Raw genomic sequence first — 15,498 nt, forward strand, 5'->3', positions numbered from 1 at the left:
ATAATTTTCTGGGGCCTCACACATAATTTTGGCTGCTGGGGGCTCGTGTCTGTGGCATTGGGAAGTGTCCTGGGGGTCGTGTCTGTGGCGTTGGGAAGTGTCCTGGGGGTCGTGGCCGTGGCATTGGGAAGTGTTCTGGGGGTCGTGGCCGTGGCATTGGGAAGTGTTCTGGGGGTCGTGGCCGTGGCATTGGGAAATGTTCTGGACTCATGCTTGTTTGTCCTTGTCACTTCTCGTCCCGTGCCACTTTCACTTGCACCAAATGTTCCAAGGAACATATCATGCCTGATGGCTTGGGAAAGGCCTAGTCCTGGCCTTCCGGCCGCCGGCAGCCTGGGTGTTCATGCTGCCTATCCTGCCACCCTCCCCCTCCGGCCTTTGCTCACTGGGGGCACAGTCTCCTCCTTTTCCTGCGTGTGGCCTCTTGCTGCTCTTCCACACACCAGGCTGAGACCAATCCTGACTTTTCAGCACCTTCCCCTCCCTCTCTCCCACCACTGCCTGGGCCAGGCCCACATCTCTGGGCAGAATGCCTTCCTGCTGGTAGCTGTCACCTTCCAGCCCTACTCCACACGGAGTTGCCTGGGTGGCCTTTCTGAGAAGCACAGTCGAACTATGACACACCTTCTGGTAACAGCTGTTGGGAGCCTCCAAGGCACCCACTGTCACCCCTAGCTGTCCTTCACTCCTGTGAGTACCTCTGCCCGGGACCTGTGCCCATGCCATTTACACCCTGGCTACGCGCGCCCCCCCCCCCCCCTTTCAGATGGAGCTCAGGGTCGCCCAGTTTAATTCTGTGTCATCTGGCCTCCTCAGCGTCCGGGAGGGGGCTCAGCCTGCAGCCCTGCAGCCGCGTGGTGGGAGCCCGATGAGAGCCTGAGAAGCGGGTGCTGAAAGAACGGGCAGAAAGAAAGGGGTAATGACGTCCCAGATGCAGAAACCCGAGTTACAAAAGCTTTGGGTCTATCCTGTGATGTGTATTCACCCCCAATTATGTTTTGTTTGAAATAATAGTAAAATCTGGCAGCCCTTGCCCAGTGCTCCCAACCTGGTCAGAAGCATCAGCCCAGACTGCACTGAGTGGCTGGTCAGCGGGATGATGCTCACTGTGTGGGGCAGCACTGCACGCAGGCGGGGGGCAGCGGGGGGCAGGCAGGCGGTGGGCAGGCAGCCAGCAGGGGCTGGTTCTGTGCTGGGTGATCTTGATTAGACCAGGGAAGTTTTCTGGGGGCCTGAGTGTTTAACAGGATGCTGCTGGGAACCAGAGTCCCTGAGCCAGCACAGGGGCGGGCTCTTTCCCAGCCTCTCCTGTGTCAGGGCCGCATGTCAGTCACGGGCACCGCTCCAGCTGGTGGTTCCTGCTGAGTGGTCCCCCCACCTAGGGGAGCCTTACAGACCACTCGTGCCTGTAGGGTGTGTTGGAAAGTGGAAGTGAGCATAGCTGCTGGCAGAGGCAGAGCTGAGAGACAGGGGAGGGAGCGCGAGTGCTGAGAGGGGGAGCACTTCTTTTCTCACTGACCTCCCTCATCCTCCAGAAGGCAGATGCCTCCACAGCCCAGCCCCAGGGCGGCCTCTGGTGGCTCCTCGGGCCTGACTCCAGGACCTCCCTGCCCTCCCCAGAGGCACCCCCAGGGCCATCCATCACCCCTCCCCCTCCTCAGACGGGAGCACACAAATCCACCTACACAGATGGTTCTCACACTGGGGTTTCCTACTGACACTCCACCTCGGCTCAGCTGTGGCCCAGAGTAAGATCGAACCAAGTGACACAGAATCGAGCTCTCCCCACAAACTCATGGCTGCTAAGTACTGTCGTGGTGCCACACACAAATACAAATGACAGCTGACAAGCACCTTGCTTCTAAAGCTGAGTCCCTGAGGAGCCGGGAGGGCATGCCTCAGGTAGACCTGGCTCTCCAGCCCCACCCACCCTTCCACTCTGCCTTTGGCACGGACTGGGGGATCTGCACGTTGGGATGTGGGTGCGCACATGTCTCCTCCACAAGCCTTGCAGGTCTCAGGTGGCACTGTAGACATGCGCGACAGATGCAGGGCCACTACTTATGGACAAGGAAGGGACAGCTGTGGCCTGGGAAGCAGAGACAGAGACCCAGGAGCCACGAGGCAGGTGGGAGGCAGGAGGGCTGTGCAGTCTCTCCAGGGGGCAGTGTGGTTCCTTTCTGCCATTGGTCAGTCGGTCGGTCAGCACACATTTCTAAGGAGCTTCCTGAGCCAAGCAGGATCCAGGGGTTCCAGCTCTGTGCAATGCTCCCCACTGAAAACATTTGATCAGACATGAATTTTTCCACCAATATGACTTTCAAGTACCTTCGATTTCCGAATCACATTCACCTACAAATATATCCAATGGCCCCACCCCACACTTATTTGTTGTGAACAGCAACTTCCTGCAGCCACGTGTGAGCTGCCCTGCACGGCCTTCCCGGGAAAGATGCTGAGGACTGACCCAGCCTGCGTGTCATTTCTCCTTGCATCTCCTGGGGCCTCTGTGGATGAGGCCTAGCCGCCATGGAGACAGGGATGGAGAGAAGCAGGGAAAGGGAATGAAATAGAAAGGGGATGGGAAAGGCATTTAATAAATTTTGCAATTTACCAAAACACAATTTATGGGGGAGGCACTTTACAATTTATCCAAATCTGAGCTCAAGCACTTCATTTTTAAAAACATTTATTACATCATTCAATTATTAAAAACACTAAGGAAGGCCTGTTGTCCAAGTTTTATAATTAAATAAATGAAAATTCAGAGCACATAAGTTGCCCAAGTTTTTACACTTAAGATGTGAAATCAAGAAAAATCTCACTGCCTGGCTAATGCTCTTTATACAAATCCAGTTATTCTTTGTAAGTGTTTACCATGAACACAGCTACCATGCCACATGTTTAAATTCAATCCTAACACTTGCCTTGTAAAGTCAGCAATACCCATTTAAATATATATATATATAGAATTGATTTTTAAAAAAATATATTTTATTGATTTTGTACAGAGAGGAAGGGAGAGAGATAGTTAGAAACATCGATGAGAGAGAGTCATCGATCAGCTGCCTCTTGCACACCCCCTACTGGGGATATGCCCGCAACCAAGGTACATGCCCTTGACCGGAATCGAACCCGGGACCCTTCAGTCCCCAAGCCGACGTTCTACCCATTGAGCCAAACTGGTGTCAGCATATAGAATTGATATCTAAAGAGAGAGGAAGGCAGAGGGAGGGAAACAGTGATGTGAGAGCAAAACACTAAACAGCTGCTTCTTGCACACCCCCTACTGGGATCAAGCCTGCAACTGCAACTGAGACATGAGCACCCACCAAGAACCAAATTGGCAACCTTTGGTGCTGGGCCCCCAACCAGCTGAGCCTCTGCTCTTCCTTCCATTTTCCTGACAAAGAAGCCTGGGGCCTGGAGTCAGGCCACTGGCTGGGCCCTGACCCCACCCACACGCCTGTCCCAGGAGCCGGGGCCCCTCTGGTTGCAGGGGCTGATTCTGTAATCAGCCTGGTGCCCCATGATGGAACTCATCTCTGGGACCCTCACTCGGAGCGACTGGGAGGAGGGGTCCCAGGTGTGGCTATTATTCCACTGATAAAATCCCCTTCTCTTCTCGAGAAGATGCATCACATGTTTGAATTGATGATTCACTGGCTTAGTTTCCAGGCAGAGTTGGCGGCAGTCTTATGGCTGCGACCCCCGGTGAGGCCCACCGCTGGACCGCAGTGGCCTGGATTCCTGACCGCGCTTTGCATTTGATCAGGGAGAAGCTTTCTCTGTAAGCGTCTCTCTAAGACACTTTTTAAACTCCCATGTGTGGGCCCAGGCTTGGCTCTGTCCAGAGAAACCAGGAAGCCAGGACCATCAGGCGGGACCACCTGCGAAGACAGAGAGGAAAGCATTCCCAGAACTCCCCTCCCACACCCCATCACTTGCCCTCACACTTTCCCAAGCTGTGCTCTCAGGATCGTGTGAGGAACGGCACTGGCCACCCTCCCGTCCTTGAAAGCGGGCCCTGAGTGTCACAGTCGGGGGTGCACTGATGCTCCTTCGAAGCTTGATGGTGAGCTTGTATTTTTCAAGATGAAGGCATTTTGTTGCCTTGGAAGCCACGCCTGCCTTTCTGAGACTCTAGCCCTGGTTCTGTGAGCTGCCAGCACCCCTCCCCCTTGAACTGGGAGGCGGGCACCTGCGAGTGCCTAGCAGTACTTCTTCCCATAGGAGCCGGGTGAGAAAATAAGTAGAGTCGTGTTTTGGAGAAGAAAAGGCAGAAAAAATGAAACAGCTTGGAAGGAAGCCTGCTTCCCTGTGCTTCTCCCGTCCCCCACAGGAGCTCCCGGGCGGCAGGAGGAGGGGTCTTCGAGGTCAGCCGTCCTGCCCTCCTGGCTCAGGAGGGGTCTCCTGAGCAGCACGTTATCTGAGTCTGATGGCAGATTTGACCAAGCAAGGGCATCTGGCTCCAGCAGGGCTTCTCCTGGGTCAGAGGTCACGTGGATGTCGTGGCCAGGACACCTTTTGTTTGGCTTCGGCCTCTGCAGATGCTGTCCCTGCCTGACTCGGGCACACGCTGCGGTGGCTGTAGGGGAGGCGTCCTGGTTGTCACGCTGAGTCGCACCCCTCCCGAAGGCTCCCCGACATTCCTGCTGATGGCTGCAGAGGCGGGCCGTGGGCTGGTGGGTGGGACCTGCATCTTCTGGGGCACCGGGCCAGGCAGGTGACTTCCACCCGTTATTTTCCCTTTTCATTGGCTCAGCTTTCTTCTCCGGCCAGAGAAGCCCCCTGGCCATGCCGCTCCATCGCACTGGGAGCCGGTCCGTGGGTCTCTCCCCAGCCCGCCTGCACTCCGCGTCAGGTCAGCCTCTGAGCCCTCTGTGGAATGGGGAGGAATCTCCAAAGCCAGCCACGCTGCCAAACGATAACAGTTCTCTTCAAATGCTCCTAATTTTGCCGTCCATTCACAGTTGATCACCAAAAGCGTAGACTTCCCAGTCATTTCCATCCTAAACTCAGTTAGGGGCGGCGTTTCCTCCGTTCCCCCTCGCCCGGCATGCTTTTCAGGCTTACGAGATGCTGTGTACGACATCATCATCACATGTTAGATTTCCCATGTTCTTGTCTGGGGTCCAGGAAACAGACCTTCTACATGGGTCCCATGTGCCATTTCATGCCTGCAGTCCACCAAGCACGACATGTACTTCCGGGGATTGCCAAACTCCAGCAAAAACCTCTTTCCTCTTGGAATCCCCAACAAAGCTAGAAGTTGTGTCTGCCACTCTCCACCTGCCAGCGGGACACGGCTCCTCCCGGACCTGCCACGGGCAGCACGCCTCTCCTGCTCGGAGGGCTGTCCTGAGTGGGAGCCCTTGGGCACTGGCTTGCAGAGGATAGGCGGGCTCTCCTCTCCTCTCTCCAGCTGCATGCTAAGTCCCTACAGGCAATTACCTTTTGTTTCCAAAATACTTCTCTAGCAAATCAAACTCGATGGCTTTTTTTTCTGTTAATCCTCACCTGAGGTATTTTCCATTGATTTTTAGGGAGAATGGAAGGGAGAGGGAGACAGAGAGAAACATCCATGTGAGGGAAACAGCGATGGGTTGCCTCCTGCTCGGGCCTTGACCAGGGCCCAGGCCAGGGAGGAGCCTGCAACCAAGGTCCGTGCCCTTGACTGGAATCGAATCCGGGACCCTTTGGTCCGCAGGCTGATGCTCTATCCACTGAGCCAAACTGGCTAAGACCAAACACTATGACTGCTAAGAACACTGTTCTGCAATGACTGTGCCCTGGGCCCACGAATGCCACCAAGAGCTCAGAGCTCTACCTCACAGCACTGCTTCCATCCTGCCCCATCTCACCCAGGACCCAGGAGGTCTGCAGCCAATGCCCTCAAACCCGGAGTGGGATTCACGTGCCAGGGCACCAGCTGAATTCTGGGCATTCTGTGGGGCTATTTCCTGGAGTGCTGACTTATTTCAAGCTTAGGTAGAAAAACATTTCTACATTAAATAAACATGCAGTCAGATGCAAAATTCACACGTGTATGTAGGACAACACGGAACACTTTACGGAAATTCTAAGCATGGTGGCTACCTGAGGCTATGCCCGCACATCCCAGGCGTGTGACCATTTTCCTCTGCTACTCGCCCTCTGTGGGAAGCCTTGGACAGTGCCAGGCCTCAGTGCCCTGCAGCTCCAACCTCCTCCTGCTTACCCAGAGCAGTTGCGCGGGCAGCCCCTGTGCCCCCAGCGCTCCTAAAACAGTGGCTCTCACAGATCTTCCAGGTTCCGGCCAAACGTCTGCCAAAGCATTCCCGACCTCTGCCCAGAACCAGTCACGTCTTCCTCTGGGCTTCAGAACCCGTTACTAAAGTGGGCCCGCACGCAGCACCAGGCAGCCTCTGGGCAAAGGGCCACATCGTGTTCCTCTCTGTCACCCAGAGCCCAGCACAGGCCTGGCAGGCAGGGCCACAGTGTTTGCAGGGTGCAGCGGGGACCGTGAACACTGCCAAATGCCAGCACCCGGGTCAGTGTCCCTGCTCGGGAGGAAGCGGACATAGGATGAGGTGGAGATGGTACTGGGCTGGAGGTCCTTGAGAAGTTTGCTCATTTATTCATTTGTTCATTCATTTGTTGCTTATCTTTTCATCCAATACTGCTGCGGATATCATACTGGGATACAAAAACAAGAACCAGGCCCTGACCTTGGGTTTCTCCTAGTCCACGAGAGACAGATGTCAACAAACACAAAATAAATGCCCTAAGCGTCGGTTTCCGAAGAGTGATGTAGTCTGACGGAGTGTGGAGTGAGTGGACAGGCACCGTGGCTTGTGGACACTGTTTAGACTAGGGGTGTCGAACTCAATCAGAGAAGGGGCCAAAATCTAAAATCCAGCCTAAATCGCGGGCCGAATGGTTTACTGAACAGTCATAAACTGACAATGTCATAAACTGACAGCGGAGTGCAGTGATGACAGCGCGGTGCGGGCCACATTGCAAGGCCTGGCGGGCTGGATTTGGCCCGCGGGCCTTGTGTTTGACACATGTGGTTTAGACTCTCCTGCCCTATTGCTTCTTTAGACCAAGATTTTAGAATAAACCCGAACTCATTTCCTGTGTGCCAGGCACAGGCACGGTGACGAGTGCTGAGCACGGGGTAACTCCTCCCATCTTCCTGGCAGTCTGACACGGAAAATGATTGCCTCTCTCCCACGAAGGGCCCCGGGCGCCGTGGCCTGAGGAGTGTCAGCACAAGAACACCTGTGGAGTGGGTCCGTTTGACCCACAGGCCCTGATCCCGACCCCTCAGACCAGCCCCAGGGAGAGCCGTGCTCTGCGTGTGAAGACGTGAAGAATCTCACTCCTGGGGGAAGGGTGGGGGCACAGAGCCCATTGGACTCTGGATGGCATCCCAGGGGAGAGATGGTACATCGAGGTCCCTGCGTGAAAACTGAGGCACCCAGACCCAGGTCGCCCTCCCTACGTGTGTCTGCTTGAGAGCGTAGATGAGCAAGCGCACTGGAGCGCGCGTACACACACACACACACATGCACACACACGTGCACTTGTACACGTACGCACATGCACACATAGAAGTGAGCGCCCAAGGTGAGGGCCTGCAGTGGGTTCGGGTAAGGGGCAGGGGAACCAGGGAGTGAGGGACTCAGTAGCTGCTCCAGGGGAAGGGTGCCAGGCGGTGCGGTGGGGTGCCTGGCTGAGCACCCAGGGCAGCGGGAGGGAAGCGAGGCCAGTGTCCGGCTCCGGCTCCGAGGCCGCTAGCTCTGCCCCCGGCTTCCTGGGCAGGGCGCCTGGGCTGCACAGAAACCTGGGCATGAAGGTTCCACCCAGGGAGGAATCGCAAGCACAGTTTCAGTCGCTGCCGCAGGGCCCAAGAGACTCAGCCATGGTTACCGTGGCAGCTGTCAGCACAGTCCCTCCCGCAAACATCGACCTGCCAACCTGTGCCAGGCGCCGGGGAGGCTGGGGGCTCAGAAGCAGTGACACTGGGTCCCTGTCTAGGGGCGTCACCCAGGCAGAGATGCAGAATGCAGTGTCCTCTGACCAGCGCCCACCCAGCACAGAGGGCGCCGCGGGTTGGGCAGGAGCAGGGCCCAGCCTCCTAGTCAGTCCCAGGAAGGACCAAAGCTCTCACCCTGGCCCAGGGCCCCTCCACTTCCAGTTCAGATGCTTCAGGTACATCGCCAACACATCCCCTCCCCCTTCCCTGCCAACGGGCCTCTTCCCCAGCGCGCTCACCGCTGTTCCGGGCATTGACCAACGCCAACATGTGGACAATCTCACTATTTCAGCTCTCCAGGCCTGGTCACATGTGTCTACATAGGGATGGGTGGTGGAGAGCCACGTGGCTGCCCACAGCTCCCCTGGTGCCACCCTATGGGCAGCCATCTATTCCCGGGCTCATCTCCGCACCACCTGCAATGCCGCAGACTCTGCCCACAGCCTGCCCACTGCCTGCCCACTGCAGCCTCTGCCCACAGCCTGTCCACTGCCTGCCCACTGCAGCCTCTGCCCACAGCCTGCCCACTGCCTGCCCACTGCCTGCCCACTGCCTGCCCACTGCAGCCTCTGCCCACTGTCTGCCCACTGCCTGCCCACTGCAGCCTCTGCCCACAGCCTGCCCACTGCCTGCCCACTGCAGCCTCTGCCCACTGTCTGCCCACTGCCTGCCCACTGCAGCCTCTGCCCACTGCCTGCCCATAGCCTGCCCACTGCCTGCCCATTCAGCCTCTGCCCACTGCCTGCCCACAGCCTGCCCACTGCAGCCTCTGCCCACTGCCTGCCCATAGCCTGCCCACTGCCTGCCCATTCAGCCTCTGCCCACTGCCTGCCCACTGCCTGCCCACTGCAGCCTCTGCCCACTGTCTGCCCAATGTGGCCTCTGCCCACAGCCTACCCACAGCCTGCCCACTGCGGCCTCTGCCACAGCCTACCCACAGCCTGTCCACTGCGGCCGCTGCCTCCAGGCCTGTCCTCGGGCACCTGCTGCCTGCGGTGCCCTCCTGGCTGTTCAGGTTTTGGGCACCTTCTCATCAGGTTCATTCTGTCCAATCTTGAAAGTTCCCTGATGCCTTTCCCTGCCCCTATCTCTCTTTCCTCTGGATGCACAGAGATTGCATCCTCCACACTTGGCTTTTGGGGAGCAGACCGCTAGGAAGGGTGTGCCTTGGGGCCCAGCGATAGGAAGAGCAGAGATTCCCTGACCAAGGAGGGCGCGCCCATGAGGCACAGGCATGAGGTCCCTCAGGGTAGAGCCCGAGGAGAGACTGAGAGACACTGGGATCCTCACGCAGAGGGTGGGGACGCCAGGTGCTATCACTCCAGGCACCACTGCCCTCCTCAGGGGAGTGAGGGGACAGTTCTGGGCAGAGCTACAGCAGATGGCAAAGGGAGGTAGGACAGCCTGGATGCTCTGAGGGTGAGGGCACTTTTAAACATAACCCACAGCTGGTCTGATGCAGGACTCTGGGCAAAGCAGGGTATGTGTCCCCTAAAGAATATACTGGGGCTCAGGACCCTCAGGAGGGGTGAGGGTGGAAGGTGGGGCGGGGTGGACGAGGGTGAAATGTAGGCCATGGTGAGGTGTCCAGGTGAGAGGTGGGAGGTGGTGAGAGGTGGGAGGTGGGCAGGTGGGAGGTGGAAGGGGGGAGGGAGGAGGTGTGGGAGGTGGGCGGGCAGGAGATGGGTGGGTGGGAGGTGGGAGGTGAGAGGGGGGAGAGGGGAGGGGGAAGGAGAAGGGAAGAGGGAAGAGGTGGCTGAGTGGGAGGTGTCTAGGTGAGAGGTTGCTGGATGGGGAGCGAGGGTGGAAGTGCCGCTGGCACCTAAGACAGGTGGGCATTGACACTGGCCTCTGCCAGGACCATGAGGCAGGAGCCAGGCAGCCCCAGCCCACCCCTGGCTCCTTCCAAGGCCATTGTGCACACTGGGAATCCCCTGGTGGGACGGCCACAGGACCAGCTCACGGCCTGCAGCCCTTACCTTTGGCTCGGTGGTCCTCCTCCTTGGGGCACGTCCCCCCTTCCCACCACTTGCGCTTCAGGATCTCCAGGCGGTTGTTCTCCTGCAGCTGGAGGATGGCCAGGTCGAACTCGTCCCGGAAAGCTGAGCCTGCGGCACAGAGAGCCCAGCGGCGGGGCATGAGTCCTCCCGGCATCCGCTCCCTCAGGAGCCTCGGCCAACCCCCACTTCCCTGGGGGCTATGGGAAAGATGGGAGGGCGCCAGCATTCCCCCAAGCAGGCTGGTGTTGGGCCCTGTGGGAAGGCACCTGACATGAAGTCAGATCCACCTCACAAGTACCCCACATGGTAGGCACGAGCCACCAGTTTTCCAGGCGGGATGACTGAGCCTCAGAGAAGGTAAAGGACTGAACAAGGTCCCGCAGCCAGCGAGCAGGTGCTTCCCAGCCGGCCTGGCTGCAGCCCTGACTCTTCTCTCCCAGGCCACCTGGTGTCCAGAGCTGACAGAATCTGAGCGGTGCGTGTGAGGTGCCAACACAGATGACAGCAGTATGCCAGTTTCCCCCTGTGGCCTGGTGGCCTCAGTTCCCACTTCCTCCCTGTGGCTGGAAGAGGTCAGCCCTCCAGCATGGCTCCTGGTGGCGTGTGGAGGAGGGTGTGCACCCAGTCACCTGGGAACCATGTCAGATGCCCCCACACTCACAGCCAGCAGCACAGGCCGCCCTGCAGCTCTGGAGAGGAGCACTCGGAGCACAGCTCCCGCTAGAAGCAGGGCCGCAGCCACGGTCTGGAAGCCAAGCCTCTCTATCTCCCATGCCAGCCAGAGGGCACGTGCCCACAAGCTGGATGCTGACCCGGAAGCTGACCCAGAGCAGGGCATCTGTGAGAGCACTGTGACTGCAAAGCCTCTCATCCAATCTGTGTCAGTCTTCCTCTGTAATAAACTTGCCCTGGGACACTGGTAGCAAAATGAATTCATGTGAGTTTTCTCCTCCTTCTCCTTCCCATTACAAGATGCTAACCAACAGAGAAGTGCCAACGGGCAGAAGAGGGGAAAGCAGAGGCTAAAAAACCCCACCAAGGGTACCAACATGCCATGTAGTAATGAATTAATTCATCACTGGCCGGTGTAGCTCAGTGGTGGAGTGTTGACCTATGGTTCGATGCCTGGTCAGGGCACATGTCTAGGTTGTGGCCTCAGTTGGGGGGTGCAGCCCCAGTGTGGGGGTGCAGGAGACAGCCGATCCATGATTCTTTCTCATCATTAATGTTTCCCTCTCTCTTTCTCTCTCTCTCTCTCTCTCTCTCTCTCTCTCTCTCTCTCTCTCTCTCTCTCTTTCTCTCCTTTCCTCTCTGAAATCAGTAAAAACATATTAAAATAAATAATTAATTACCTCATACTGTTACGCCCAGACTTCGTGATCCCCAAGGACCACCAGGGAGCCGAGTCCGATGCAATAAACAAAAGAGCCTTTACCATGCTAGCATGGGCTCCCCCACTCACACCGGCAGCATGGCAGAAGAGAGAGAATTTCTCCCAGTCCAGGGGTTTTACTCTGGTCGGTGGTGATGTCACTGCCTTGGCTAACCCTGATTGGTTGGGTGAGGGCTAGGGATAACTCCGCCCTGCTGGGCGGAGTTGGGAGCTCATCCTCGCCCCACCCTGCCCTCTCATTCCCCGCTTGTCTAATGTGCCTAGTCAAATCATTGACTCAGCCTACTTCCTTTCAGTATAAACAACAAATTTTCACATTGTTTTAACACAATTCTAAATAAATTATAAACCTTTGTGATGAAGTCTACTTAAATCTATAAAGTAGATACACATGACTGAAACCAAAAATGATTCCCAAAGTTTAAACAAAATACAAGATGCAGGTACAAGCCCAAATTCAACAACAATGGTATACGAGAAAAGCAAAACAAAACAAATCAAATATAAAAGTTTCATATGTTACATTAAACATTACTTTAGAAAAACTGACTTAAAAAAAATACTGCATCACTGACTTAAAATAATTTTTTAAGTGTAAGCATTACATACTTTTTCATCTGACAAATGAGAATAAATCAACCCTTGAGATCTTTGATCATTACTGCTTATTCTTAACACATAATACAGTTTAACCTGTCATATTCTAGGCATCTAGTTACTGCAATTAACTTTTCCTAATTCAATTTATACTTTGAACTTTTAAAGCTGGCAAGTCATATCTTGTGCTCTCTGGCCTTACCTAGACCTCTCCGCACCAGAGGTGGTTTACTAGGATTTAAGACAATGTCAGAAAAAAGAATGAATTTTGTTCATAGATCAATCACAATTCATACTTAAGAAGCTATATGACTCTGCTTAGCTGATACCAATGACAAGGAAGACTAACCATTGTAAGCAAGGCCATCTGGGAGCTTCACCAAGGAATCACCAGCCACTCCCTGCAGATCACTGGAGTAGCATTCAAATGTAAATGAACACATTCTTTAGCTGAAGACTCCCGGCCATTCACCACCATTCACGTAAACTTGTTACCATTACCATCTAGTTTCCGCCTCATGGCGGGGAATTTCAAAAGCTGCTTACAATGACTTGGGACACCAGTTTTAATTTATCTCCCAGTTAACCTTCACCACTTTTAAAGCTCATTCTGTACACAGAAAAGTTTTAAGCACAGCCCAAAACTATGCGCACTCGTTTTGAACTGGCCTTTTCTCTTTACTGAGCACAGAGATTTGCCCTTGAGCTCTTCTTCCGTACCGGATGTTGCCACGGACCTGAGGCCTCCACACCGGCCCAGGCCCCCCGGGCCCAGGCCCCCGGAGCGAGGCTGCTTCGGCCGCCCCAGCCACCTTACTCAGGCAGCCCCCAAGGAGAAAGCGCGGGTCGCCCCAGCGGCTTCCTGGCTCCACTTCCCCTTCTCCAGGCAGCCAGCAAATTAACCCAGGTGCCTGCTCCCTGAGCAAGGCCACCACTGCCCAGCTGCGCTCCGACATGCAGACTGAGCCCTGCGGGAGCACCCCCTCTGACCCAACGCCGCCAGGGGGCCCCGCACTGCCACGCCAGCCACACTTCGCCGGGCACCATTTCGCCCGCAGATACCAAACTCAGACCTGGGAAAGGCTCACTTTCTGCAGGTGAGGTAACGGCTCACGCCGCTCACCTCGTCCTGGAGAGGATTCATTCCTCTCCCCATGAGGGTCCCTCTAGGGCCCTCCAGGGAGGTCAGAACGTCTTCTGATCCTCCTGCCCATGGCCTTCATGGTGCGTCCACCAGGCGTCTTCGGGCACCAATTCCATGAGGGGTTTTACGTCCCTCCAGCGCGCGCACACACCTACCACGGCCAGTCAGGCTCTCCGGATCGGGTCTCTCATGGTCCTGGCTGGGGATCCCGGACGAATTCCCCCATATGTTACGCCCAGACTTCGTGATCCCCAAGGACCACCAGGGAGCCGAGTCCGATGCAATAAACAAAAGAGCCTTTACCATGCTAGCATGGGCTCCCCCACTCACACCGGCAGCATGGCAGAAGAGAGAAAATTTCTCCCAGTCCAGGGGTTTTACTCTGGTCGGTGATGATGTCACTGCCTTGGCTAACCCTGATTGGTTGGGTGAGGGCTAGGGATAACTCCGCCCTGCTGGGCGGAGTTGGGAGCTCATCCTCGCCCCGCCCTGCCCTCTCAATACCTAATCAAGTGGCCCTCCAATGAGTAAGGACTGAGAACTGATTGGTGGGAGCATGTGGGTTTGAGCTCTCAGCAATGCCCACCCAACATCACGGCCACCCTGGGCTTAGAATCAGGCGGTGGATCCCGGGCGGCACTCAGAGGCCTAGTGCTCCCCCCTCTGGCTGAGGCCACCCCGGCTGGGCTCTGCGTACCGACGGGCATGCCGATGCCGTAGCCCTTGGTGTCCAGCAGGCCCCCGACCTGCGTGAGGTTGCAGTTGCGCTGCCGGTGGTACTCATTCATGGTGGACTCCAGGAGGAAGGCATAGTTGGAGTTGAGCACCCTGGCAACCCCCTCCTCCGTGCTCTTTACGAACACGCTCGGCTGCTTGGAGTACATGTAGTTCCACATGCGCTGGTAGGTCTGGTAGCGGGAGTTCTGGGAAAGGGCACACAGAAGCAGGAGGAGGGAGAGAAAATGAAATGTTAGTTTAAAAGGAAGAGAGAGCCCTGGCCAGGTTGGCTCGTGGAGAGAGCATTGGCCTGCGGGCTGAAGGGTCCTCAGTTCGATTCCCATCAAGGGCATGGACCTTGGTTGCAGGCTCTTGCCTGGCTGTGGTTGGGGTGTCTGGGGTAGGTAATCAATTGATGTGTCTCTGTCTGTCTCTCCCCCTTTCTCCCCTCGGCTTTCACTCTCTCTAAAAATCAAAGGAAAAATATCCTTGTGTAGGGATTAACGGGAACATAAAGTGGGGCGGGAGTCACAGTGGGCCTTACATCTGCCCTCCTGCTCCTCGTCCCATCCTATCCCATGGCCCTTCCTGTCCCATCACTTCCCCTTCCCTGATGGCAGGGGAGGAGGGAGTCTGACGCCTTTCACAGAAGGACAAGGAGGGACAGGTCCGCAGGCTGAGGCTGCTGTGTGCCTGGTGTGGCCTCGCCTGCCAAGAGGCTGCAGCGAGAATGGGAACTGGGGTGTCACTCCAGCCAGGACTGTCACAGAGATGTCGTCTGCAGGCCAGCACCAGGTCTTCCCCGGCAGCCCTAGGCCAGCTTCAGTTCAGGAACAACAGTAATAACAGGGTGGAGCGCTCCGGGGTCTTGCCAAACCCTGTGTGTGCAGGGTGCCATCACTGGCCCTGTGTCCACAGGTTCCAGGCCTCATGGGGAAACAGAAACCGAGGCCTGAACTTGTTCATGAAAATGAACGTGGCTGGTTCCACCATTAGCTCTGGGCCCTGCTTCCCTGGGCCCTGAGCTTGTGGGAACCCGTCCTCTGTCTGCTGCTCAGCTCACCCCCTGGCAGGCCTCTGGGGCCTCGCAAGGGAACCCAAGCAGCCACGAGGGTTCTGATCTGAGACCCATACAGTCTGGGATCAATAAAACCAGAGCATTTTAATCTAGTGTTCCTTACACACCAGTCATTTGCATATTATTTTAATCTTGCTTTGTCTCAGTGACCTATAAAATTAAAGTAAGTTAGAAAACATTTCAACATATACATTAGCCTCATCCTATGCAGTAATATAGTAAGTGAAGCACAGATTAGATTCATTGCATATACATTTCTAACACTCATTTAAAAAGAAATATGAAGCTACTGCAATTAAAAAATTAGTTCTGCCAAATAGTACCTAAAACAACCTCAGCTATCACTCTGTCTACAGGCAATACTCGGGACAGGCCAACACTAATCCCAAGTCTCTGGGGACCTCAGGGCGTTTTCTGGAGCAGGAGGAACCCCAGTCTCATGTGAACCCCAAAGCAGATGCTCCAGAGAGATCTGGATGGAGAGAGAGGCCCTTGCCCAGGGACAGACCTCTCCCGGTATGCTGCCCATCCCCCTGCTGGTGAGCG

At 55.9% G+C, this 15,498-nt stretch overlaps 1 protein-coding gene across 4 annotated transcripts in view; it reads right to left on the bottom strand.

The window, feature by feature from the left end:
- GRIK4 (glutamate ionotropic receptor kainate type subunit 4) overlaps positions 1–15,498 on the bottom strand; it is a 245,804-nt gene that overhangs the window by 9,798 nt on the left and 220,508 nt on the right. For all 4 annotated transcript variants that reach the window (XM_084868424.1, XM_084868422.1, XM_084868423.1 and 1 more), the window contains 2 exons: positions 13,855–14,080; positions 10,003–10,131 (listed from right to left, as the gene is read on the bottom strand). In XM_084868424.1, coding sequence (XP_084724550.1) covers positions 10,003–10,131; positions 13,855–14,080 — 355 coding nt within the window. The remainder of the gene's footprint in view (positions 1–10,002; positions 10,132–13,854; positions 14,081–15,498) is intronic.

Source organism: Pipistrellus hanaki (assembly GCF_964339955.1).
Source record: "Pipistrellus hanaki genome assembly, chromosome: 19".
In the NCBI taxonomy this organism is placed as follows: domain Eukaryota; kingdom Metazoa; phylum Chordata; class Mammalia; order Chiroptera; family Vespertilionidae; genus Pipistrellus; species Pipistrellus hanaki.